The 27,006-nt window shown below is 42.6% G+C and overlaps 1 protein-coding gene and 1 long non-coding RNA gene across 2 annotated transcripts in view; one reads left to right on the top strand and one right to left on the bottom strand.

Annotated features, from left to right (window-relative positions):
- The window catches only part of LOC133480162 (uncharacterized), a 36,541-nt gene that overhangs the window by 3,000 nt on the left and 6,535 nt on the right, over positions 1-27,006 (top strand). The window contains exons 2-3 of the long non-coding RNA XR_009789203.1: positions 1,336-1,566; positions 17,796-17,988. This is a non-coding gene — a long non-coding RNA (uncharacterized LOC133480162). The remainder of the gene's footprint in view (positions 1-1,335; positions 1,567-17,795; positions 17,989-27,006) is intronic.
- Positions 4,026-27,006, bottom strand: part of LOC133480156 (potassium/sodium hyperpolarization-activated cyclic nucleotide-gated channel 2) — a 29,648-nt gene continuing 6,667 nt past the window's right edge. The window contains exons 2-9 of the mRNA XM_061777851.1: positions 21,642-21,848; positions 19,178-19,391; positions 17,787-17,948; positions 14,821-15,039; positions 13,684-13,830; positions 10,994-11,234; positions 10,750-10,914; positions 4,026-7,599 (exon numbers count right to left, since the gene is read on the bottom strand). Of these exons, the coding sequence (XP_061633835.1) occupies positions 5,270-7,599; positions 10,750-10,914; positions 10,994-11,234; positions 13,684-13,830; positions 14,821-15,039; positions 17,787-17,948; positions 19,178-19,391; positions 21,642-21,848 (3,685 nt within the window). The 3' untranslated portion in view covers positions 4,026-5,269. The remainder of the gene's footprint in view (positions 7,600-10,749; positions 10,915-10,993; positions 11,235-13,683; positions 13,831-14,820; positions 15,040-17,786; positions 17,949-19,177; positions 19,392-21,641; positions 21,849-27,006) is intronic.

Raw genomic sequence — 27,006 nt, 5'->3', positions numbered from 1 at the left:
GTCATGCACATAGTCATTTGAATCGTCAATAATCAGCACTTTGTCTACTCCTACGTGATACATTAATTTGTATCATCTGTAAAATTTTGCTTTGCTGTTGTTGCATAGGCAGCACGGTGGCCGACTGGTTAGCACATCTGCCACACAGTTCTGAAGACCCGGCTTCAAATCTGGCCACGTCTGTGTGGGGTTTGCATGTTCCCCCCGTGCCTGCGTGGGTTTTCTCCGGGTACTCCGGTTTCCTCCCACATCCAATGCATGGTAGTTTAATTGAAGACTCTAAAATGCCCGAAGGTGTGAATGTGAGTGCGAATGGTTGTTTGTTTATATGTGCCCTGCAATTGCATGGCGAGCAGTTCAGGGTGTACCCCACCTCTCGCCCAAAGATAGCTGGGATAGGCTCCATCACGCCCGCGACCCTAGTGAGGATAAGCTGTACGGAAAATAAATGACTGAATGAATGTTGTTGCATCGGCTAATCAATTCCTTTTAGCTCTTGAATGATTACAATAGAAAATAGAGAGTTGAGCTTCAATGCAATGTTTGACCTTTGCTGTGCAATTTGTATGCGCTGACTTCCATCTTTGTTTTTCATTAATTTCTTGTGTCACTTTGATCTGTAACCTTAGAATGCATACAGCACACCCTTCTGCCTGCTTCTGTCTCAAATGTACTTTTCCCCCTAAAAAATGGGTAATAAATTCCAGGGAGTGCAGGCAGTGGAAGCTCATGTTGATTAGCAAAAGCTTGACACACTTAGCGAACTAACGAAGGGGGTCTTAGCGGAAGGTCAAATAGAGGGACATAAAGGAGGGGAACCTGTGGGCAATAAACAGCCCGAGGGAGCATTTGTGTGGGGCCGCCATGGAATTCTAAAATCAAATAAAACCTCAGAGGAACTGCTATAAAAAGCCCCACAATATTAAGTCCCCAAATATTGTACTCATATTATATGATAATACACATTTTTTGATTGTTGGATTCTAATTATTGCATAAGTTTCCATCCATCCATCCATCCATCCATTTTCTTCCGCCAGGGCGGGTCGTAGGGGCAGCAACTTAAGCACAGAAGCCCAGAGTTACGTGTGCCCTGTGATTCGCTTGCGACCAGTTCAGGGTGTAACCCGCCTCTTGACCAGAGTCAGCTTGGATAGGCACGCCCGTGACCCTAGTGAGGATAAGCGATACATAAATGGATGGATGCTTGAATTCTTTTCATCGGGATTTTTATACAGGTACAATACTTTTAATATAGTTAGCCGATTTAACTCAGTTTTGGCATTTGATACATTTAAATTTCTGCTTTGGGATTCATTGCACTTGTCCCCATTAGGGTCACGGGTGAGCTAAGCTGACAGTTAGGCAAGAAACGGAGGAAACGTTGGACTGTGAGCCAGCCAATCACAGGGCAAATACAACAACCATTACAACAACGCAACAACCATTAGTTCTCACATTCACACCGATGGATAATTTAGTCTTCAATGAAGCTAACATGGATGTTTGTGGGAGGAAGAAGGAGTACCGACAGAAAACCAGGCCACGGGGTGCAAACTCCACACAGGTAGGCTGAAGCCGAGATTCAAACCCTGTACCTCAGCACTGTGAAGCAGATGTGTTAACCACTGCATGTTAATTCATTCATCTTCCATTCCGCTTATCCTCACTAGCATGTTGTCTTAGAAAATTCACAATTACAGTAAATATTTGTACGAATACAACTTCTAGGCCATGAATATAAAACAGTCAAATGAAAAACAGTAAGTACAGTGGCAGGTCAGAGTAACCTCCTATGTGGACATTGCGAACCTGTATTGACAGCAAGTAGGTCTGATGATCAGAACGTTGTCGCCATCTAGTGATCACTGCACATTGACGCAGACAACCGAGGCCTCCAGCATGATCAAACCGCTTATGTGCTTGGATTGTACTGCCATACATACATACATACATACCCTTGCATACATGTGTCTGCTCTAATAGTTTACCCACATTGGTAATTTGCACAGTGAAAGTCAGTGAATGCAGTTCAAAGAGCTTCTTCTTTTCCTTTCGGCTTGTCCCGTTCCAACCTGTTTGGACCCGTCTCTTCACTTCCTTACCACACTCACCATTGCTCTGGACTGTTGACCCCAAGTATGTGAAGTCCTCCACCCTTGCTATCTCTTCTCCCTGTAGCCTCACTCTTCCCCCTCCACCCCTCTCATTCATGCACATATATTCTGTCTTACTTCGGCTAATCTTCATTCCTCTCCTTTCCAGTGCATGCATCCATCTTTCTAACTGTTTGAACCCCAGTCCTCAGAACTGTGAGGCAGACGCTCTAACCAGTCGTCCACCGTCCACATTCAAAGTCCCCGCATTCAATTCTAGGCGATGTCCTTTCCTCTTCACTTTCTGCCTAAGAACCCACTTTCCATCTCCCCTTCGTCTTCGAGCCACAGTAGCTGAATTTCCACCAGCGCTCTGCAGGTTAACGGTGCCGGGGGCGGACATTGTTAACCCGGGCCACGACCGATCCGGTATGGAATTCTTTAGATGAACGCTCATATTTGTTTGGCAAAGTGTTAAGCCGGATGCCCTTCCAGACGCAACCCTCTGTATTTATCCGGGCCTGTGACTGGCCTACAGTTTGCACTGATTTGTGCCCCCCATAGGGCTGCATTATGCAGTTCAACCAGCTAACAAGCATAAATCCAGCGTGTTAATACCTTTTAAAGTGGCAACAGTAAAAAGTAACCATGCAGTGGAGAGATTTGGATGTTAATGAGAGAGGAGAGAGGCAGGCAGCCAGCAGCAGGTCAAGTGTGCCCACTGGTGAAGGAGAATATTCATTTACATGTAGACGAGATGGAACAGATTTAGGAAAGCTTAACCTTGGATACAAGCAAGGCTGCCCTGCTGAAAGCCACTGGGATTAACGGGTGGGAACTGGAAAATGAAGGTAAAAGAAGCATTGCTATGCTGAATTACTCTAGTTGCTTGTAGACATTAAACCCCATGTGAATGAGCCTGAGTACAAGGTCAACATGAAGCTGGAACAAAACAAATAACTCAAATTGAAGAAGATTAAAACAGTAGAATTCTCTCATTTCGAATAGCTTTGCACCTTTTTAGCATTTCATCTGCTTCCATTGTAAGAATGGAGTTTTTTACTTTCCGAGCAAGTACGACCACAATTATTGTTATTATCTGAACAATAACATTGGTCCAAATAGGGTTGCGGTTTTCGAATATTTTTTAAATCAAGTAATCTGATCAAAAGTGATTTTGCATTATTGGAAAAAAAAAAACACTCCAGATATGTGAGATGCAGGTATTATCTCTGTCCACTTGGGGTCGCCACCCTCGCATTCGACGTTGGAATATCGGTGACTTTGAGGGTTTACAGTCCCTTCCAAATGTATTGGAACGGCAAGATCAATTCCTTTGTTTTTGTTGTATACTGAAGACATTTGGATTTCAGATCAAAAGATGAATATGAGACAAAAGTTCAGAATTCCAGCATTTATTTCATGGTATTTAAATCTAGATGTGTTAAACAAGCCAGGACAGAGCACCTTTTGTTTTAAACCACCCAATAATTTTTTTTTTTTAGCTCAGATAGTCTGCATATTGACTGGGTGTTAATTATGGCCATACCAGCTGTTGTATGAATGTTTATTTTGTTCAGTAAAGAGTTGGAAAGTGCACCGGCGGTTCTGTCTATCCTTCAGAATTACATTTTAACTAATGGTGTTCAATGCCAGCCTTCCCAGTTAACATGGATATTTGACTTCTAAAGCCGTCAATGGGAGTGAATGTGTTAATGATGTTTACATTACGTTGTGTCGGCGATTGTGGATGTGCTGTTGTGGTACTTCCCTCCCCCTGGTCAAAAAATTACAGACGGTCCACACAGTACTGTTACGTCCTGTCTGGTGGTGCTGGTAGCCATTGTTGTCACGTTAATTACGCATGCAAGGAGAAGGAGGAGGCACAAACATACACAAATAAGCACTTGCCTCAACACACTCTACAAGATGATATCTAAAGCAGCTTTATTCTTATTATACAGTCACACATACAACATCATTATCATGACAATCACTGTCATCTGCTCCTTCTGCCACTCTGACAAGAATTGCTCTTTCGTTTTTGTTTTTACTCCATTCAAAAGCTAAAGCTGTGATAAATAGAAAATAAAACATTTGGTCCTTAAATATAGATATAGTCTAGGCATCATGGTATCCTTGTTGCTACCCACACATAACATCAAACATGAGTGAAATGGAGGGAAAGAGACACAGCAACACAAGGAGGACACAGCCATGTGAGCAAGAGGTGAAGGAGTGTTAAGGAAACCGAGAGAGGCGTCAAAGGGAAGCGTTTGCGTGCAGAGCTGTGAAGTCACATGAAAGCACAGACAGAGTGAAAGCCAGGGAGGGAAGGCGGGCTAGGAGGCACTATTTACAACCAGCCAAACTAAAGTGAGCAAGAGTGCACAGCAGAGCAGTGAGCAATACAGTTTAGAAAAACTACAAGTCACACAAGTTGTCCGGAGGGAAGTTTAAAAGTTTGCTGCATGTGGAAAAAAAGGTAAACACACACACACCTGCGACAAAACCAAACTACTGTTTGTGTACTGCTCCTAGTTATTCACATGTACCAATCTTGTCATTCTTATCTTTACACTTTGGTGGAGATGGGAAGCAAGAGGAAGCATTGTCTATTGCCTGTATGCATTTGTAACTCGCATCTTTTACAAACAATAGAAAAAAACCCATTATCATATACTCACACTTCCTGTGACGTACAGTACTGTGCATAAGTCTTGGGTCAGCATTCGATTTGTTCGTTTAGACCTTGTATAATGTCTGAGCAGATAACGTAGCAAGGATTGTCAGTGCCAAGGCCGAATAAAAACAATTTGTCCTGTTAAACAAATGGTCACTAAAACATCCAAGCTCGAGGGGTCCCAACACTTATGCACAGTGTTTGGAGCCATCTCAAACGTATTGCTGTTTTCATCCACCAGGGAATGGAAATGTCGGCTTTTTGCATCTGCATCCCTGCCCCGAGCTTGCTTGACATATTTATGCATGTACACATATTGCCTGTTTTCTTGATGGGTGGTCTGGTTGACTCACACAAGCACGTGATGTTCTAAGTCTATCACATCCTAGCATGAATGCAAACACCATGAAGCTGTCCACATGAGACTGGATATCTGTCAGTATGTCAGTGTTCTGCCAGCCAGCAAGAGCTTCTTCCTCTTCGTTTTTCTTTTACATGTTGGCAGGCAGTTTGTGTCTCAGCCCCTCTGAGTCTTTTCTGGTCACTGGCAGCTGGGGGTCATTTTTGTCCATTTTAGGGGAGGTGTTGTTAGCTGGGGTAGTGGTATGTGGTGATGGAACGGTGGAAGGCTGCGAGGGTGAATTGAGTTTGGAGGGATAGCTTGGTGCGACTGTGGTGACTGCATTTAGTTTTGGGGGGTGAGTGGATGCAGCAGAGTCACTCTGAGATGTGGTGGCTTGAGAGGGGGGCTTTGTTGAGACTGGGCTTGACTTTGAAGGACGATTCAAACCTGATGTGGTGCTAGGGGTGAGCATGGGATGGGTTTGCTTTACGGGGTGAACCGTGAACCGAACTTTGGTGGGAGAGCTTGTGCTCGCTGGGGCAGGGTTTGAAGTAAGAGATGACACAGATTTGGGAATCTGGCTGGAGGACAGGGTCCTGGCGGAACTAAAGATGGAAGGCTGCATAAATGAGGTTGGACTTGGGGATTTACTTATGGAAGGGTTGGATGTAGGTGGCGAAGGTGGGGCGAGTGTCTGGGTAGGAGTTTGGGAGAAAACAGGTGTTAGTGTTTGAGTTGGTGTTTGAGAAGTGGTTGATGGATGTGTGCGCAGCCCCTGTGTGAGAATTGGCGAGGTGATTGGGGTTGGTTCTGGGCCGGGACCAGACAATGGTGAAGCAGTGGGCAGCGTATTGGATGCTTGGACCCGGGCACCTTGGGAGGTTGTCGTGGACATAGCAACCACAGGCGATGGGGGTGAGGAACTAAGAGATGACTTATGACCAAATGTTTGAGGCAGTGGAACTGGAGTTGAAACAGACGATTGAGGAGGAGTGGAGGAGGGTGAGGAAGATGAAGAGTGGGGAGAAGGGGTGGCAATTGGTTTGGGGCGTGGAGTTGAAGTGAGTGATAGTGGGGTGGTTCCTGTCAAGGGAGGTGTGGGGCAGGGAGGCGGCGAAGACGAGCGGGAAGGTGCGGTTAGAGTTGGTTTTGGGCGGGGTGTCTGCAAGGGCATGGGTGTTGGGGATGAGGGAGTGGGCACAGGTGAAGGGGTGGCAGATGGTGTTTGCTTTGGAGAGGAAGCTGCAGAAGGCATATATGGAGATGAGGAGATGGGCAAGGGGGCAGTGTGAGGGGCACATTTTGCATACATAGTGGGCTGAATAGGCGGTTGTATTTGTGGATTGGATGTAAGATTTGCCACAGGCTGCACTGGAGGGTTGGAGGTCAGTATTCCCGCACTCCCACCTCTAGCTAACTGCCCTGCCAGGAAAGGAGCTGCCAGCAAATTCCCCCCAGAGGCCTTCCGATGGAGAGGGGGGTGAGGCTGCAATCCAGCCCAGGAGCGGTGAGGCAGAGTGGGCTGTGATGCAGAAAGCAGCCTAGCCTCCTGGGTGAGTCTGCCTAATGCAGGCAGGCCTTGACAACTGTTTCCCCCATGGCGCAGCAGAGCTTCTTTTGCACCCTTCTGGTTAGTCACAGTAGTGCTGCTGTCTAATGGACCAACAGAGGCGGGAGAAGGGCTGGTGGTCTGCATCTTGGGTACGGGTGGAGTTGATGCTCCTCCAACGGTTGGGATGACAAGAGAGCCATCAAGGACTGAGGGATGATCAGCCTGGAGGCGCAGGTTGTAATGAAGAGTCCTTCCTTGTTGGACTGACACAGAGGAGGCTGCAGCGGGTGGAGTTTTGGCCACAGGTGGGGACGTCAACCCACCGAGTGAGCCCATGTTGGAAGGTGAGGAAGGGAAGGCTCTGGGGGAAAAACCTCCCATCCCACTCATTGCCATCATTCCGATGAGAGAGCTGACAGAGGGGCGCAGGGGTTGCAAGGTAGGAGCACGAGGAGACGAGAGAGGAAACGAAGAGGAGGGTGATGGCGAGATAAGAGGGGAGGGCAGGAAGAAAGTGCCCCCTTGTGCATGCTGCTGCTGCAACTGCTGGAGCTGTTGCTGCTGCTGCTGCTGCTGGTGGTGCATGAGGGCGATGGCCACATTACTGGTGGCAGCGGCCGTCTGCAGGGGGGCGTGCACCAGTGGCGCCCAGATGACGGGGCAAGGCCTGGGGGACATTGCGCCACTCCCTCCCATGACGCCGCTTCTTCCTGCTGCAGCTGCTGCGATGGCATCCTGCATGGCTGGCATGCTGTCGTGCTTGACAATCTGCTGCACCAGTATGCTGTCACAGGAGCCCAGACTACCCGCTGCCAGGCCACCGCCTGCTCCCGGACCTCCTCCACCCCGACCCCCGCCACGGCCCAAACTGCCTCCGAGTGAACCGCCTTGAGATGACTTCCTCAGCAGCACAGAGTTCTTCCTGCCTGTAGGGGAACAACACAAAGAAACATTGCTCTGCAATAAATCTTTAGGAGAGTGATTCTCAACTACTGTGTCGCGGTGGCCTAAGAGATCAACAGGTGTGCCACGGGAAACTATCCAATTTCACTTAATCGGTATGAAAATAATTATTTATTCATTACAAATGTATCATCGTTCATCGATCTACGCCAGCAGCATATACTGACAGCATATACTGACGATCCATCCATACCATCCATCCGTTTTCTGTACCGCTTATCCTCACTAGGGTCGCGGGCTATCTTCTATCCCAGCTATCTTCGGGCAAGAGGCGGGGTACACCCTGAACTGGTCGCCAGCCAATCGCAGGGCACATAGAAACAAACAACCATTCGCACTCACATTCGCACCTACGGGCAATTTAGAGTCTTCAATTAACCTACCATGCATGTTTTTTGTATGTGGGAGGAAACCGGAGAAACCCACGCAGTCACGGGGAGAACATGCAAACACAGGCGAGGCCGGGATTTGAACAGTCCTCAGAACTGTGAGGCAGATGTGCTATCCAGTCGTCCACCGTGCCACCCAGGCGATACAATTAAACTGTGAATCCAACAATTGCCATTTAGACAACAGAATAAATCATGGCTTCCTGCGAGCATATCAGCTTTGTGTTCAACTAAACAGGCCCGCATTACACTCAAGGTCAATTTGTGAGTAAATTGAGACAAGAACATCATTATTTCGGTATGTATACTTTTTGTAAAAAAAAATTCTGGTGGTGTCCTGTTAAAAAAAATGCGCATGTAATATATGTTCCTTGGCTTGTAAAACACTTGTGCAGGGAACAGTTTGTACTACGATTCAGAACTCGACCAAATGTTTTGGGAAAAATATGTGATAATCACCAGCATGGATGACATCAACAAACCATTCAACACAGAGCTCAGTTTAGCACTGTATGTGTTTGGCTTTTTGTGGCCTGTTTGATTTATTCTCAGAGAAAGCAGTCTCAACAAGGAGTGTTAAGAGAAGAATGTGAGAAAAGATGAAGAATATACACAGTAAGATACAGTATGTGGACCTCAAGCTGTAATTGCAATTTTTTTTGTTTTACTCTCAACAGTGGTTAACTTGTTTTTACATGCATTAGAAACCGTTACAAATTGTATTATTTTACGTACTATAAATGATACCGATAGAGTTAATACAGGAGGTCCTCCATTTACGATGGAGTTCTGTTCCTACAGCAGCACCGCATTTATGCATGAATCAGACAGTGGGGTAGTCTATCATTATCCTACGCTAATGCAATAGTAATGCCATATTGACAGTTACAATAATAACGCATCACAGTTATATAGCGCTTTTCTGGACACTCAAAGACGCTTTACAATTTCATGCATTATTCATTCACACCTTAGTCACACCTGGTGGTAGTAAGGTACTTGTGTAGCCGCAGCTGCCCTGGGGCATTCTGACGGAAGCGTGGCTGCCATTCTGCGCCTACGGCCCCTCCGATCACCACCAAACATCCAACCGCATCAAACCACATACATTCGTTGGCAGTGTGGATTACGTGTCTTGCTGAGGAACACAACGACGACATGCACTCGGTCGGGCGTACGAACTGGTGACATTTCGGTTGCAGGGTGTACTCTTACCCTCTGTGCCACGCCGCTCACAGTTATGGGTAACCTTTGTATGAAAACACGTCTAGGTCATAAACATAAAACATATGAAAGTCAGTAAGTACAGCAATAACTGAGCATGCCCTCTTGTGCCGCGTGATCAATGACGTCATTGATCGCTTCCGCAAATGACATTTACTCCGCGTCGCCATTGTGTATCTTATATTTTAATCCAAAAGCTGGTTTATTTTTAGCCTTGTCGCATGTCTTTTTACACAGTACTGTAAATATCTGACCGCCAATAAAGTTTTTTTTTTTTTTTTTAAACGTCGGCGGTGTGGCTGGATCAGACTACAAGACAAATTTGGTCTTTGTCAGACTACTGCAATAAAATCTTGTTTTCCGATACCACCACATCCCATCTTTTACGAACACTGGGCTTTATCTCGTCAAATCAAACACGACCACATACAATCGTTACAATGCCCACAACAACAACAATCAATTGCTCGTCTATTGTGTTGGTCAAAAAAGAACAAAATGGGGAAAAACGCGTGGTGGTGGTCACCGGTGCTCGGGAGAAGATGTTCATTCAAGGATTGCCTGAGGTATATTCACGTACTTTTAATACGATGCGGCTTGCAAGCAGGCAACAAAACGTTATGTAGCCTAGCAAGCTAGTGCTACCACTAACGCTTGTACGTAAACATGCCCGCATTCTGTCGAATCGTGCTCTCAAGTTTCGGTGTGTGTGAAGTAATTTAATTACAATAATTTAATTACAGTAAGTTAGCACCCGTTATTTCTGCATGTTGTAATGTTGGTTTGACCTGACTGATTAGAATACGTGACCTGACAAGAATATTTTTGAAGATACTCAGTATACAAGTACAGCATATACAGTAAATGAACAAGCCATTTAAATACACATTGCTCCATATTGTGGTCGGATCGGTGATCAGTTATCGTTTTTTTTTTTTTAACTCGCTGATTGGCCCCAAAAATCCTGATGGTGTAAAGCCTAGTTTTTAACTGTGGAAACACGGGTTTCTTACTGCTTCTGACTGTGTGTTTATATTTTTTGTTTGCAAAGAAAGAAGTGTTGAGCATGGCTGGAATTAAGTAGGTCTCTAACAACCTGGATTAGATGCATGTAGGCCATGACTGACAGAAAACTGCACTAACACTGAGGACCTCCCATAAAGGTTTTATGATTGCGACAGTTTAACCACGAAACGGATTTTTTTTTTTACAAGTCACATCATTTCCATCGCAAAAACAGTTTCTAAATGAAAACAAATCAAAGGTTTCGTAATGGATTGTAATTGCTAAGAGCCCTATAAAATGTTAGCTTCCAGCTTTTGGTATTTCAAATGTTTTCTCTTCTTATTTAAAAATGTGCTCTGACCTTTCTACCAAGGACATGCTTCACCAAAGGGCCTTAAAACTTGAAAAATGTGGACCCATAATTGCAGGATTAAGATGGGAGAAAGAAGTCCATCCACTTTACAGGTTGGGAAAAGCAGACAAGTCAGAAATTACCTATACGGTCCAATCGGTCGACGGCGACGGTCTCGAAAGCCCGCCGCATCATCGGGTGCTCCTCAAGCACCTCATTAAAGCTGTCCACACTGAGAGAGTACAAACGACAATATGTATCTGCACGCACGCTGGCCGTCCTCCGCCCTCGAGTCAACAAACAGATTTCTGTAATATGAGAGAACAAGCAATAGAAGATCAAGAAGCAAACAGAAACGCTAGCATCTTCCCAGGATAACATTGTCACCTCCAAAATAAGAGCCGTCGCTTAGTTTTGTCTCCTTGTTGCCTCGGGCGAGCACGCTGACGCGTCCATGCTGGATGAAGTACATCTTCCTCCCCACGGTTCCCTCTCGGATGATGAAGTCAGCTGGCTGAAAGACCTCGAAGCGAAGTTTGGTCAGCATGGCGGTCACAAAGTTGGGGTCGGCGTTGGCGAACAGCGGCATGTTGGCCACCAGGCTGCGGCAGTTAAAGCTCACAATCTCCTGCACACACACAGACATTTAATGCAACACAACATTCTGTCCATCCATTCATTTTCTATCGCTCTTGTCGAGTCACCGGCTAAAAATAGCGTTTTAGACAGTGGTAGGAATTAACAAAGTAGAAAATACTTTGTTAATATAAAAGTCGATTTTTAAGGTATCTGTATTTCATTGGAGTATTTCTTTTTCTGATGACTTTTTTACTTTTACTCCCTACATTTGAAACCAGATATTCTGTACTTTTTACTCCTTACTCGGTCAGAACAGGTGTTACTTTTTTCTTCTACCACGGATGACGACACGACGTGAAAAAGATGTTAAATACTGAGACCACGGCTGAAGTCTTGATTGATTGACATTAAGGGTTATATACAGTATAAGGCAGAAAAAAACGGACACAAGCGACATGCAGAAATGTGAACCAAAGAGCATTAATGAAGATAACGCACGGATTTCCCGATGCTCTCCGCAGTGTTGGGGAGTAAATAATTACATGTAACGAGAGAGACCAAATTTATGTAACTGTCGTCCATTACATTATTGGGAGGAGCTGTGTAATTAAATTACAGTTGCTTTTGGAAATTTCCCTGATTACAATTTTGGTTACATTTGAAAAATATCTGCACAAGCTCTGATTTTACTTCCTCCTTCTTAAGTGACGCTTGTGATTGACCTTGAAATGCCATCTTTGCAATCTGTATTCATTCATCTGAGATTTGGAAACCAGGTTTGGACACATTATGTATAGTTAAAGCTTTGAACACATAAAAAAAAGACTTCTAAAAAGTTTAATCTTTAAAATGTTGAACTTTTTTTATGGAATACTATTATGAAGCCCTATTGTCTAAATTATGCACATTTGTCATTGGGTCAATATGGTATCATTTTTTCCAAATGCTGTACACATATAGTGCAACAAATGCATTTTTATTATGTACTTCCATTTTATCATGTTTTGTTATCAGTTTATTATTTGTGTAAAGAACAAATGTGGTTAATTCCAAAATAATGATCTGTGGATCGTTTTGAATCAACTTTTTTCAAGGAATTAAACCAAGGGTCCTGTTAATGCATTCATTCAAAATTAAGAAAGGAATCAAAATGTGATCAAATGTAATGAGATACATTGACAAAGTAATTGAAATAGTTACACTACAGTTCCAATTTCAACACAGTGACTTGTAATGGTAACTAACCAACTAATTTCCAAAGTAATCTTCACAACACTGCCCATTCATGGGCTTATTTAAGAGAATTGTTTACTGTTGTAAACTTGAAAAATCACATTCAAGTAAGGTGTATTTTTCCGTTGATATCATTACTTAATTTAGCATTGTTTTATTACTCAGTCCACAACATCAGCAAAGCTAAGCGAACACATTGTTTTAATAGCAAAGAAACGTAGAGCCAATACACGCTAGGTCTTAAACCAGCGATTCTCAACTGGTGGGTCGAGACCCAAAAGTGGGTCACAAAACCATTTTGGGTGGGTCACGGACAGCTAGTAAAAAAATTACATGGATTCCTCCTCTGATTATTCCGCTACAGTACAGAGGCGTAGGCTACCAAATTCCCACACGGGCATAGTGTGGGAATAGGAAAGCGATAAGAAATGTTAGCTCCTTTTTCTCTAGCCACTCGTTTACTCTGTAAACAAATTCAGTGCAGCTCAGCCTTTGTTTGGGGGACGTCATGTCAAGCAATAAACCTTCGGTGGTCCAGCAATTCATTTGATTTAAAAATCAAATATATTGTACATGTGTGCTAAGAGGCTATTTTTCAACCCAAAAAAAAAGCAAATCTTTATTGCTCTCAACTTCTGTGCAGGTGGGTCACGACTTGGCAACAATAAAAAAGGCAGGTCACAGGGTGACAACAGCTGAGAACCAGTCTTAAACGACATGCAACATGTAATGTGATTTTTCTTTTCTTTAGAATGTATCATGTAAGTTAACAAGACGGAAACTATGTTGTTTGCAGATATGTTTTCTAAGTGGGTATTGTATATGACTGTCAGTAGAAATTCCTTTTTACATTTGTACTTCAGTACATTTCAGAGTGTGCTTTTTTTTTTTTTTTTACTTTATTACGGGAATTGAATAAGTACTTCCACTTTTACCATTCATTCAGTTGTTATCATTACTTAATTTAGCATTTCATTCATTCATTTTCCGTAGCGCTTATCCTCTACTTAAGTACAGATTATGAGTTCTTTTGTCAACTCGGCCCTGGACTGGTCGCCAGCCAATCACAAGGCATGTATAGGTAAACATCCATTCACACTTACATTTACACATATGGACAATTTAGAGTCTTCAATGAAATTTACATGTATGTAAGGGGAGGACATTCACCTAAGAACTTAAACGAGGCACTTATCCACGGCATGCTCTCCACAATATTTTGTTTTGAGCGTGTGTGCGTGTGCATTTGTGTGTAAATGTATTACCTCTTTAAGCGGCTCGCTGAGTTCTCCCAGAATATTCTCCTCGTCAAACATCTTCCCTTGGAAGCGGTGCTCGTAGTACTCGTGGATCTTTTGACGCACGTCTGCAGGAAGCTTGTGGAAGGACATGTACTGTTCCACCTGCTTGTACTGTAGCCACACACAAACACACGCTCACACGTCAGCACACTAACACTTCTTCATACTTGTTGTACGGAGTTCTTTATTCTCCATTTGAAGCCTATTAATGTTTTTTGTTTGTTCGTTAAATGCACTCAGACTTTCTTTTTTCTGCCCAGGAATAGTTTCAAAATTTCATTTAAAGGCACTCAATTAAATAATTGGGGGATCGAAATATAAATTCTAGACATTTACATCACAAGATTTGGTTTATTTTGTAAAAATGTTATTGATTCATTTTTTTGTAAAAAAATGAATTCAATTAAATTACTTTACATGTTTATTGTTTAAATGTAAGAGTAGAATAAATTCTCAGCAATGTTAAAATCTAATATTTAAAATAAAGCAATTACAGCTGTGAGTCATAAATTAAAATTTAAAGTTCAGTAAAAGTTTAATTTGAAGGTTAGTTACATTGCAGTAACTTATTAAATTAACAAAATTAATTACATGAAAAATTGTGTTACATTTTAATGTCAAACTAGAGTACATTAAAGAAAATGTTCAAATCAAATCAAATTAGCATTTAAAGTGTTTAAATAAAATATGAATTCCAAATTCAATTTTAAAACTCAAAATGTGTAAGTGCAATGCATTATTATTATTTTTTTGCTCGAAAACTGAGACAAATAGTTTCATTAAAGGCAGGCATCAAAGCTAGACTACTGTACTGTATATGGGACGGAATATGAAGAAAATTGACACAAGTGTTGGGACACATGGCCATTACGCATAAGGAAGACGATATACTGTAGCGTCGGTCACCCTTTGCAACTTCCACACTTCTGGAAAGACTTTCTACAAGAGGTTGGAGAATGTCTGTGGGAATTCTCATCCATGTCTATTGTAGTTCAGATGGGATTCTTCCACACCAAACTCACCAAAGCATGCGTATATACGGCCTTTAGAAGCATACGATAGTCCAAAATGTATTGATGGGACAGAAATGTGTCACGTCACCTTTTCCTGGTACTGGCGCCGCGATGAGTCCAGCGATTGAATAAGTGCGGTGGCATGGCCGATGAACATGGCGTAGCAGGTGGCGCCTACAATCATACTAAGCATGGTGAGCCACACATCAGTCATTCCCTCTGGGGCCTGGGCGCCGTAACCTATGCACAACATGTGGCTCATGGCTTTGAAGAGGGCGTACGAGTACTGCACGCCCCACGTGTCATTCTGTGGAACGAAAAAGGAGCGCTATATTAATGCAAATTCTTTCCATTTCCAGTGAGCAAAAGCGGGGTACACGCATACCGACAATCAGGCCACATTTGAGCATTTTCCCTACATTGCCCAAAGGTCAGCAACGGGCCGATTGTCAGATGTTCCAATTCCATTATGGATACGGTTTATCGATTCTCAAAGGGAAAGAAATAACAGAGAGTCAAGTGCGCTAACCAGCAGACTACGAACCCATGCTGCTAACACACCAGCTAGCACTAATCTTAAGGCTCTGGAGGAGTTAGGTTTGACTAACGTACTTTTGTATACGTAAGTGCGATCTGGGATCCATTAAACATGCACACTGCACAGACATTTACCTAACTCATCTCACAAGTGACCAGCATAACAGTAACAGTCACCTCTTAGCTGTCATCCCCGTGCGCGACTCTTCAGGCATGATGATTTGATTTATGCTCAATCCAAAAATTACACTAATGGAAGAAGCATGGCTTGATGGTCATGCCTGGAGAGCGACTATTGTTGTGTAGGAATGGAGCTAAGCCCATACCCATCCATCCATCCATCCATCCATCCATCCATCCATCCATTTTCTGTACGGCTTATCCTCACAAGGGTTGCGGGCGTGCTGGAGCCTATCTCAGCTATCTTCAGGCGGGAGGCGGTCACCAGCCAATCGCAAGGCACATATAAACAAACAACCATTCACACTCACATTCACACCTACGGGCAATTGAGATTCTTCAATCAACCTACCACGCATGTTTTTGGGATGTGGGAGGCAACCGGAGTGCCCGGAGAAAACCTTCGCAGGCACGAGGAGAACATGCAAACTCCGCATAGGCGAGGTCGGGGATTGAACCCCGGTCCTCAGAACTGTGAGGCAGTTGTCCACCGTGCCCATACCCAACACACAACAAAATAACAACATAAACGATAAAGCAGTGGTTCTCAAACGTTGTACACAATGTACCACCTCCAAAAGTATTTAGCTCTTCAAGTACCACCAAGACGACCAACATTAAAATACAGTAACATAGTTGGCCCAATTTTTCATTAAAAAAGAGGCAGAGGTTTTATTCCTAAAAATCTTTGTTAGCCACTGGAACATTATGCCAATTTTGAACATTAACACTCAAATTAAATGTGGGGGGGAATAAATAAATAATGATTCAATTAAAACGTATTGCACATAAAAGTTAAGTAAAAATGGCACCTAAATACATTTCTAAATGATTAACTGCAAAATTATTGTACTTAAACGTTAAACACAGCTGATCTGTACTTAACAAATGTGTACTGGAGAAAAAAAAAAAAAAAAAAAAAAAGTATTTTGCGTACCACTAGAGGGAGTCTGCATACCACCAGTGGTGGTTATACCGTAGGGTAGACGTTTGTATATTCTTGCGTGTGACGTTATCACTCATTTGCAGCGAATGAGTACTTGAAAAGAGGAATTGTCAGACAAGCAAACAAACGGTTTCTTGGAATCGAATGACCGGGTACTAGTTTTCGGAACGAATCACATTTCGATTCCCATCTCTAGAAGTTAGGTAAGTGGGGTACACACATCCCAACAATCGGTCTAAATTTTAGCATTTCTACTCCCTTTCGCTAACCGGTTATCCTCAGTGATTATACTGTGGTGTGGGGTGTGTTAAGAGTAATTTATCCTCCCCGATCTTCTCCAAAAAAAGTCAAGGCCGACTGTCCTAATTGTTGAACCTGTGCAATATTTACGATCGCAAATGTTTATGTGTGGTCAACAACACGGAGTTTGCCTTGCTTCTTGTATTTTCTACTTCTACTATTTTCATTTTCATTTTCCAGCAGTCTTGTCACCCTGTGGTACCATGCTGCCTCTGACAGGTTTGTCTTTTTACTACGACAGATGTGTGGTTTTGTGGACAAGACTCACGATTGCCGGTGGAGAGATTCTTATTGTGTGTGCTGTGTTTGGCATATGGAGTGTTTGGGGTCTGTTACATTTGAAAAATTGGTAAAGATTTAAAATTGGTATACATTTACTTCATTTAAGAGCATGATTTCAGAACACGGAGCAAAGGGGCATTTGGGGGAATCTGTCTCATAGCACTTTTTTAAACTTAAAAGTACCACTTAAGAGTTTACAACAACAACAAAAACCACATCGGCTATAAAACGAGACTTATGCAATTATGAAGGTAAAATTAAATGCAAATTGGACCCATGTGTAATAATGTGCATGTGTGAGTACGTGAGTATTGTGGATGGCCCAACATGAGGAGATTTTCTCCAGGGACAATCCCAGCATCCGCCTGCCAGGCAACGGTTGCCTGGGAAATGGAAGTGACATGACTCAGCACTTCATTCATTTGTGTCCGTGCGAATTGCATTAAAAACAATTTTTTAAATAAATAAATAAACGCCCATTCACAAATACACTTCCACATCATCACTCTGGAGGATTTGTGTTGTATTTTCCCCTCTCTCTGTGGATACGTGACGGTAGTGATGGTTTTATTCCAGTCGGCCATATTGCTGCATGAGCCAGTTAACAGCAAACAGAGCGCACACACGTGTACACGCACACACACACAGAGAGAGAGAGCGAGAGAGAGAGAGAGAGAGAGAGCGAGAGAGAGAGATAACCCGAAAAGCAGGCCTTGGTGGCCGCAATGGGAAATATACAGAGTGTGGACTGTTCAAACAAAGTGAGAGATCTCTCTGTGTGTTCTATTTCTTTCTGTTCTTTTCCTCACCACCATCAGGTTCTTGGAGACCCAGCAGTCTGGCGGGAAGTCCTGCAGCATGGGCACTAGGAACTGCAGGCAGCCGTCCCAGTGGCACAGAAGCAACATCATCCCGATCAGATTGACGATCCTCACCATGGCGCTGGCCAGGTCGTACGTCATGTGGAAGATCTGAGCAGTAGCGTGTGATGTTTGACTTCACAAATAACTGGTAAAAGGTTTAAACAATTCTTTAAGATGAATGAAGTTGTATCATAATTTTATCAAGACACCATTTTTTATACTAATCAAATAGAAGGGTATACAGTGAGCCCTTGTTTATCAAAAGGTGAAATCCGCGAAGAAGCAACCACTTATTTCTCGGATTATTTATACATATTTTCAAGCTGCATGAACCTCCCCAGTCTTTTATTTATCTTCACCACACTCTTATTAACCTCTACCACACTCTTATAAACACCTTCTATACTCATAAAAAAAAAAACGTTTAAACTCTCAACCATACAGTAATGCACATCAGTACTCTACACTATGTACATTGTATTCCTTGCAATATGTCTTTGAATGAATGTACTTAAGTATAGTTTTAATCTTTTAGGCTAGGAAGCGTTTGTTTTACCCCAAAAAATAACAGCATACACTCACAATTCCGCGATATGGCAAATTATGCACGATATGAATGGAAAAGAAATCCGCAATTGGTGAACCGCAATATAGGAAGGGAACACTGTAGTCCTGTCCTCCCTTTAGAATCATAATGTTACTGCCCACCTGTTTGTTATCCTCTATGAAGCAGAAAGTAGTCCACTAACTAACAAACCCTAATATGGAGCGCCACAACTTATTTTCCATCGCTTTTTTAAACAGTTTGGCCTTGATGGAAGTTTATTCTCTACTGAGTCACATTCTAGTTGATTGTTGCCATTTTTTTTTTCATCATCATGTTTTTAGTGATTATTTGGGAGAAAGCAGTTTTTGGCAGAATTCAGTGCAGCGGAACTCGTGAGACATATTGTGACTTCTTTTTAGGTTAGATTAGAAACTATTTTACCTAGTATATAAAAAAAATATTACTTTACTATTTTTTACCAATTATAAAAACTACTTTTTTAAAGCTTTTAAAAAGCTGTGTTGGAAACCCCAAATTTGGCCATTCTCACTAAATAGCTTGTATTTTATTTATTTATTTATTGAACTGTATTTGACCCATCTTACAAAAACAAGTTTTGAAGCTATATTTTCCCAGGGTAAATACGGTACATATTTTTTACTTTTACTCTTTATTATAATTTCTTCACTGATTAGTTGGGAGCGATTAAAATGTTGTCCTGCCTCCTCATAAGGGAAACACGGTCCATCAAGTTACCAAATATGGTTTCCGTCCACTGTGAGGCTCTCACCTCCTCCCACTGGTGGATGTAGCGTATGAGTCTAGAGAGGCGCAGCAGCCGCAGCAGGCTGAGGATTTTGGTGAAGCGGACGATGCGCAGGGCCCGGGCTGTCCGGTACACCTCAGAGTCCAGACTGTCCACCATCAGGAAGATGTAGTCCACGGGGATGGAGGACACAAAGTCCACCAGGAACCAGGTCTTCAGGTACTTCTGGCGGATGGCCCTGCAGCGCAATCAGTCAGTGTCAGTCCATATTTGGCACACTAAGCTTTGTGAATGCGCTTGTAATTTTAGCCTGGCAGCGCATTCATATTCATCAGGAGAAAGCTAGAGCGTGAACAAAGGTCTTCTTCCACTGGTGCCTCATCACCTTTTTGTATCGCTCATGCGTTTGAAGGCCAGAAGAGCACATTTACATTTACGGCTGCTGGCTTGCTCTATTGATACAGTATTACACAGAGGTGGCAAAAGAAGTCACACACTGTACTTGGGTAGAATTACAGATTCTTGTGTAAAAAAGACTGGCAAATGTTGAAGTACAAATGAAACTCCTGTACTTAAGTAAAAAGAAGAAGTGGGACACTGATAGGACTAAGGAGAGGAGACAAGAATACTTAGAGATTCGACGTAGGGCGAAGATAGAAGTCGATAAGGCCAAAAAAGAGGCATATGATGATGGAAAAAGATCTATACAGGTTGGCCAGACAGAGGACTAGAGATGGGGAGGATGTGCAGCAGGTTAGGGTGATTAAGGTTAGAGATGGAAATGTGTTAACTGATGCCAGTAGTGTGCTGGATAGATAGAATACTTTGAGGAGTTTATGAATGAGGAAAATGAAAGAGAAGAAAGAGTGGAAGTGGTGGACCAGGAAGTAGCAATGATTAGTAAGGGGGAAGTTAGAAAAGCACTAAAGAGGATGAAAAATGGAAAGGCAGATGGTACTGATGACATTTCTGTGGCGGTATAGAAGCATCTAGTAGAGGTGGCTGTGCAGTTTTTGACCAGCTTGTTCAACAGAATTCCAGCAGGTGAGAAGATGCCGCAGGAAAGGAGGAAATGTGTGCTGGTGCCCATTTTTTATGAACAAGGGTGATGTGCAGAGCTGTGGGAACTATATAAAGTTCATAAGACAGTGGTGAGGCCAGCCATGATGTACGTATTAGAGGTAGTGGAACTGAAGAGAAAACAGGAAGCAGAGCTGGAGGTGGCGGAAATGAAGATGTTGAGGTTCTCTTTAGGAGCGACCAGGTTGGATAAAATTAGAAATGGCTCATCAGAGGGACAGCCAAGGTTCGATGTTTTGGAGACAAAGTTAGAGAGAGCAGACGTCGATGGTTTGGACACGTCCAGGGGAGAGATAGTGAGTTTATTGGTAGAAGGGTGATGAGGACGGAGCTGCCAGGCAAGAGAGCTAGAGGAAGACCAAAGAGAAGGTTGATGGATGAAGTGAAGGAAGACACGAGGGCAGTTGTGGTTCGAAAGGAGGATGCACAAGATAGGCTTACATGAAAAAGGATGACGCACTGTTGCGAGCCCTAACGGGACAAGCCGAAAGGCAAACAAGAAGATGTGCAATACCTATTTTGATAACTTGGCAGAATGGGAAAAAAAAACCTTCTGTAATTACAAAATAATTTCCCCTCATTCATAAACAAGTGTTTGGACTAGGGGGTTGAACCGATTAGTCGACTAGTCCATTAATCAACTTTACTAGTCCGCATCGACATTTAAAGCTTTAAACTAGAGGGCGAGAACACATGACACTGGTTTGAAGATCACTGCATTGGCTCCCTGTATGTTTTAGGATTGATTTTACGGTCCTTTTACCAATTTTTAAATGTTTTAACGGTCTTTATCCATCTGATATGCTTTTATCATATCAAACCTGGCGATTCCTGAGTTCCTCTGGCCCTGGCATTTTAATTATTCCCATAGCTAGAACAAAAACGTACAGATGCTGCATTCAGCCACTATGGCCTGCGCCTTTAGAACAGCCTGACAGAGGGCATCAGGACCGCAGAAACTGGACGCTCAAGACTCACCCGTTTGGTTAAGCTTTAAACTGATTTCTTAATTTATTAAGAAATGTATTTATTAATTACTTATTTTTTCATTTATCTCTTCATTATTTCTCGTCGTGTTTTGTTGTATTTCTTATTGTCCTTCGGTATTTTATCCTGTCCTTCTGTCTTTTAGTCTTTCCAACTTTTTAAGTATAACTCCAGTGTCTCCTCACGGGAACAACCATGCCGGGAGGGTGTATTCATTCTCCCCACAGGGATTTGATTGAAGTCGAGTCTGCAGAGGTTGAAAAAAGCTACAAGCCTATTTTGACAAAGTAAGAAGTTGAATGTACTGTTTTCAATTGTAGGGAGTAAAAGTAAATAACTGTCAGAAAAATAGTCAAGTAAAAGACAAAAACTTTGTTACTTCCCACCACTGATATGCACACACACACACACACACACCGACCGGGGGTCCAGCAGTATTTCAGTGCTATCGTCCTTGACGATCCCCGTGCGGAAGTTGAGGACCAGGTCGACCATGAAGAGCGTGTCAGACACCACGTTAAAGATGATCCACGATGCTGTGTTCTCATCTCGAAAGAATGTGATGCCCACCGGCAGTACGATCAGGTTGCCCATCATCAGAACCAGCATTAGCAGATCCCAGTAGAACCTGCACAGGGACAACAACAGCAGCAGAAATAGTGGTCCAATGTAGACGTAAGGAGTTAGCAGGACCGTTATGTTAAAAATACAATTTGATTTGATTTTTTTCAATTTTAGTTGTAAAAAAGAAACAATATATTTAGTTTATGTTATTTACTTATTTGGTGTCATGCAGCAAAATGGGCTTGTAAGGCGCAAAAATGACATCCACAAATATATGAAACAAAGAGTGTCCTCTTGCGTTGCAGCCAAGCTCTTAACAAAAACTGAGCCAAATAAAATGGCTTATGCTTAAACAAAATACTTCAGTCTTTCTTCATCTGACATTAAAAAATGAAGATACAGCTACATTAGACAAATGACAGAATAACTGCATCCTCAAATCATGATACAAAAGGACAATAAAACAAAACGTGCATTTCATTTCCGACACCATTTAGCTGACACAAACAACATGTCCCCTCCTCCTCTGGGACGGAGTGGAAACGTCCTGTCTCCAGAGACCTCAACTGAGCGCACACTGATCTCTGAGTTCTGGTCAGGTTCAGTGTGACATCGGGCTCAGGCCCAAAAGGATCTTCGACCATAACTTCATTTGACCATTTGAGCTTATACTTTTCAAAATAAAGTTCTTCAATTTCTCCAACATTACATCTCAATTTATTCCCATAGATAAACTGGACATCAACATCAACAAATTAAATTTCCATCTGCACACTCAAAGTGTACTTATTAGATAGGTCCCAATTAAATATGTGTTTAGTCAGCTTAGTGTCCAACATAGTAATTAACAATTTATAAATAATCTAAAATATTTTGGATTCTATTTTGTATGGGATTACCCAAAACTGATTTATTAACTAAGTAACTAAGTGTAATTGTAAAAATACATTTTTGAGCAGTTTTTTCCTACGAATATTTCTTAGTTTTTGCAAATGAAGACTTTCCCATAATATTCAGAATTCATTTTTGCAAAATTACTCCCCCCCCCCCCCCCCCCCCCTCATAATATTACAACTTTATTCTCATAATATTACAACTTTTTTCTAATCTTTTTCCTTCTGGAATTTATGACCTAGTGTCATTGTTATTTTTTTCAGTGTGACCCTAAAACTGATTTAAAAAAAAGAGATATGGAAAATGGATATAATCCTGCAAAACAATTGGCAACTTGTGCAGTGTGGTGACACTGCAGACGAGTGTTTATTTCCCAGTGCTGAAAACGAGGACAGCCCTGTTAATGAGAGCTTTCACCTCTGTCATATATAATTTATGGTATTGCCTGCGGTAAGACATTTTCACAGTAGGAAAACAGTTGCTTTGTTTTCACCTTCGTTGCTATGTAATGGAGAAGTGAGGTACACTATACCCTGGTCTGGTTGCCAACCTATCGCAGGGCACATATACACTGTAGAAAATCAAGTATTTGGGGTTGTACTGATGAGTTGATCAGTCGACAAATCGACTTTAGCACTCCGCAATGACGGTTAGAGCTTAAAGTCGATTAATCACAAGTCAAGTGTTTTGTCATGGGTAACATGGACACCTCGCTGAAATCAGCAGGTGGGCAGTCGTCGCAGCAAACTAGCAGCGGTGCCTCAAGCGTTTGACTAAAAATAAGAATGGTAGCACGGTCATTTGCAAAATATGCAAGTCTAACCTCAAATATAACAAGAGCACAAGTGCTATGAACACCATCGGAAATCATCCGTCACCGAATTACAAAAAAAATATGAGAAACCTATAATAGTAATATTATGCAAAAAGCAACATAATCAAATGACAAAAAATGGCATCCTTTCATAAGAATGATGTAGTTTGGAAATTGTAACTTGTTAGAATGACATGAATGAAATATTCCTGCGAGATTTGACTGTGTCATCATAACTTTACAACTTTTCTCCCATAATATTACGGTCGTATCATTTATTTCTTTTCAGTGTGGTTCTAATACTCCTTGATAGCTTCAATCCATTTGCTATACGTCTTGTACTCATTGGGGTAATGTGGAATTTAGGCTTTCGAGAAACATTTCAAATGTCATGTCAGTGACACTTAAAGTAAACTGTAGAGGACAAAGAGAGCTTATCAGTAACCTTGAGGAGCCTCATCAATCTGCATTGCATGCGTGTGTTTGGGTGGGTGGGAGTGGGGGACCGAGGGCTTATTAGGGGGTGACGTAAGGCCCACTCCTAAAACTACGGGGACGCGGCAACGTTGAATGTGATTAACGGGTGACAGACGAGACGAGACGAGACGACCCGATCGTGTGCAGACCACTTGTGTCCTCCTTCCATCTCTCTCGCCACCGATCCCCCGCTCATCCATCACCCTAACCCATATCAATGACTTGCCTCCCTTCCCTCACAATACACACACGCACACAATTACACACAAACAACACACGCTCCCTTTCCGAGAGTACGCTCGAGTGCTGTGGTCGATCCCTATTGAGCTCTAATTTGGTAACAAAACCACACGGTGGGACCAATAGACTGATGAAGATGAAGTATGACTCATCACGCCGTGCACACACACAATTACACACGCACACACATGCACATACACACAATTTTACTAGAGCGATGCAACAGGGACACTGTAGTCATAGCGATGCATGAAGATGAATTGTGACCTTGAGGACTCCCTTTGTTAACTGTGATTACGGCGAACAATTTTATGGCATTATGTGATCCAATGGCATAGGTAATTATATAATAATAATAACGATGATGATTTGTGATGTAACATAAAGATCCAGATTCTGTCCAGTGGGGTACATGACGATCTTTTATAACAATGAATTTCTTGTCTTCAAACACGCAACTATGATGCAAGAGGAAGGCTTGGATGAGGAGTGGGAAAAGTTCGAGAGTCTACAAAATAACAGCAGTCCCAAAATAACAGCATTTGTTTTTCTTTTTAGCTTTATTTAAAATAAGAAACTGAGAAATCTTTGCTCAATACTTTCTTAAAGCAATTACAGCCTCAAGTCTTTTCTAATCTGATGCCACAAACTTGGCACACGTATCTTTGGGCAGTTTTGCCCATTCCATCCATTTTGGAATCAAAATGTGGGGAAAAAAGAAGCACTGTCAGAAAAAAAGAAGCACTGTCAATACTTTCTGGACGTACTGTAGATGGCTTTCTGATGTCAAAAGAGCCAACCAATGCAATGACTTGATTAGATGTGTGTGTGTGTGTATACAAAGTTATTGAAGTGGACACTGTTGCTAGCGTGCACATCAGAATTGCAAATGCAATTAAAGTTGCTCAGCGGGCGCTCTCGCTAGTCCTATGATGAACGTGAGCAGGTGCTGGGCGGGAAATAGTGACCTGCATGGAGCTGCTCAGCTGGTGTCCCACTCCACGCTCATTTTGCCGACTGCGTCTCCTGTGATTGCTAACTTGTCTGCCATGATGAAAAGAGGAGAGACGTTTCTACCATCAGCCCGAATAAAAGTGTACGATGACACTTTTGGTCTAAAACAGATCAATTTTAGATGTCAAGACGCCCTCACATTTACGACTGCTATTACCTCTGAATCTGAACTGAATTGATTGTGGGCGTTAAATACACATACTTGTAAACTTAAACAACATAATTCAGTCAAACATTTACATTTTCCATCAGCCTACCAAATACACAGATTACTACAATTTGTGCAATTAAAGTAAAATTAGTAAAAAGAGGGGCACAGTGGGCGACTACCTCACAGTTCTGAGGACCAATTTAGTTCAATCCCCGGCCCCGCATGTGTGGAGTTTGCAAGTTCTCCCCGTGTCTGCGTGGGTTTTCTCCAGGTACTCCGATTTCCTCCCACATCCCCAAAACATGCGTGGTAGGTCAATTGAAGACTCTAAATTGCCCGTAGGTGTGAATGTGAGTGCGAATGGTTGTTTGTTTCTATGTGCCCTGTGATTGGCTGGCAATCAGTTCAGGGTGTACCCCGCCTCCTGCCCGATGATAGCTGGGATAGGCTCCAGCACTCCCGTGACCCGGGTGAGGAGAAGGGGATCAGAAAATGGATGGATGGAAGGATGGAAGACAAAGCCATTGGGACATTGGGACAGAGCAATTTTTAAAAAAGCTATTTATTTCAGCCAGCGAGAGTGCTGATCACATTGAACTGTAATTAATTGATGGAAATAAATGCAGTAAAGTCCCGGCAGACACTCTTCCATAACAAGTAATATGATAAGCATGGTTGGCCATGGACGAAAGTATTGAGACACCGCCAGTCTTACTGCTTTGGATGCACGTCAGCTAACTTCTTTTACTAACAACCCCTTACTGAAGCTCTTTTCTCTTTTGAAAGTGGTATCTTAAAAAAAAAAAAAGCCCCACAAAATGTGATGTCATAATTCTGATAATTTACATCATAACCATCCCTATTTCTCTGTCAATGACTTGGAAGCAAGGCTGGCTGAGGATCCAGAACGATTTTCAATCAATGGCCACTGTCCAGATTACAGTGCCTGAAACATTACATCAAAGCCAATAGGTAAACACAATGCACACTCACGCTGGAGTTTCTGTTGGCCACAGCTCTCGCACAGACACACACACACAGACAAGTGTATGACACCCCACCAGGCCCCGCCTCTTAAAGCTAAATGAATGTACATTAGAATACGTACACAATTTTCGATGCATCGACTTGCCATTTTTGTGTTTGAATCAATGTAAATGTGTTTAAATCATCTGGGAGGGGGTAAAACTAATTTGGAAAAGTTATGTGGTCTCGATATCGCCGATTTTCCCCTGTAGCAAGTGTGTCTGAAACCATTTTTTTTGGTTCGATTTGGGACTCAAATTGCAGCCACCGCTAGCTCCGCACTAGTCGTCATGGTAACGAAAGCTGTCTTCACCAGTGGTAAGACAAGCAGCGGCCTCTCAAAAACTAATTTCAGGCTAATTTCGGCAGGACAAAAAAATGCCGTGTGTAAAATGTACTTTTGTTCTTGATCTTTGGGCCATTTTAACAAAAGCACGCCCCAGAAATTTCCAGACACCTGGAAACAGTTTTAAATTGAAAGGGTCGTGGGGGCGGGGGGGGGGGGGGGGGGGGGGGGGGGGGGAGATAAAATATCTCCTTTAAGTCTTGAGTGACATTATGCATGGCGTCGCGGATTATGGCTTCCTTCTGGCAGGGCTGACTTTT

The sequence above is a fragment of the Phyllopteryx taeniolatus genome, chromosome 6 (genome assembly GCF_024500385.1).
Source record: "Phyllopteryx taeniolatus isolate TA_2022b chromosome 6, UOR_Ptae_1.2, whole genome shotgun sequence".
NCBI lineage: Eukaryota > Metazoa > Chordata > Actinopteri > Syngnathiformes > Syngnathidae > Phyllopteryx > Phyllopteryx taeniolatus.
The sequence above is the reverse complement of the archived record's forward strand: the minus strand, read 5'-3'. Positions and strand labels throughout refer to the sequence as shown.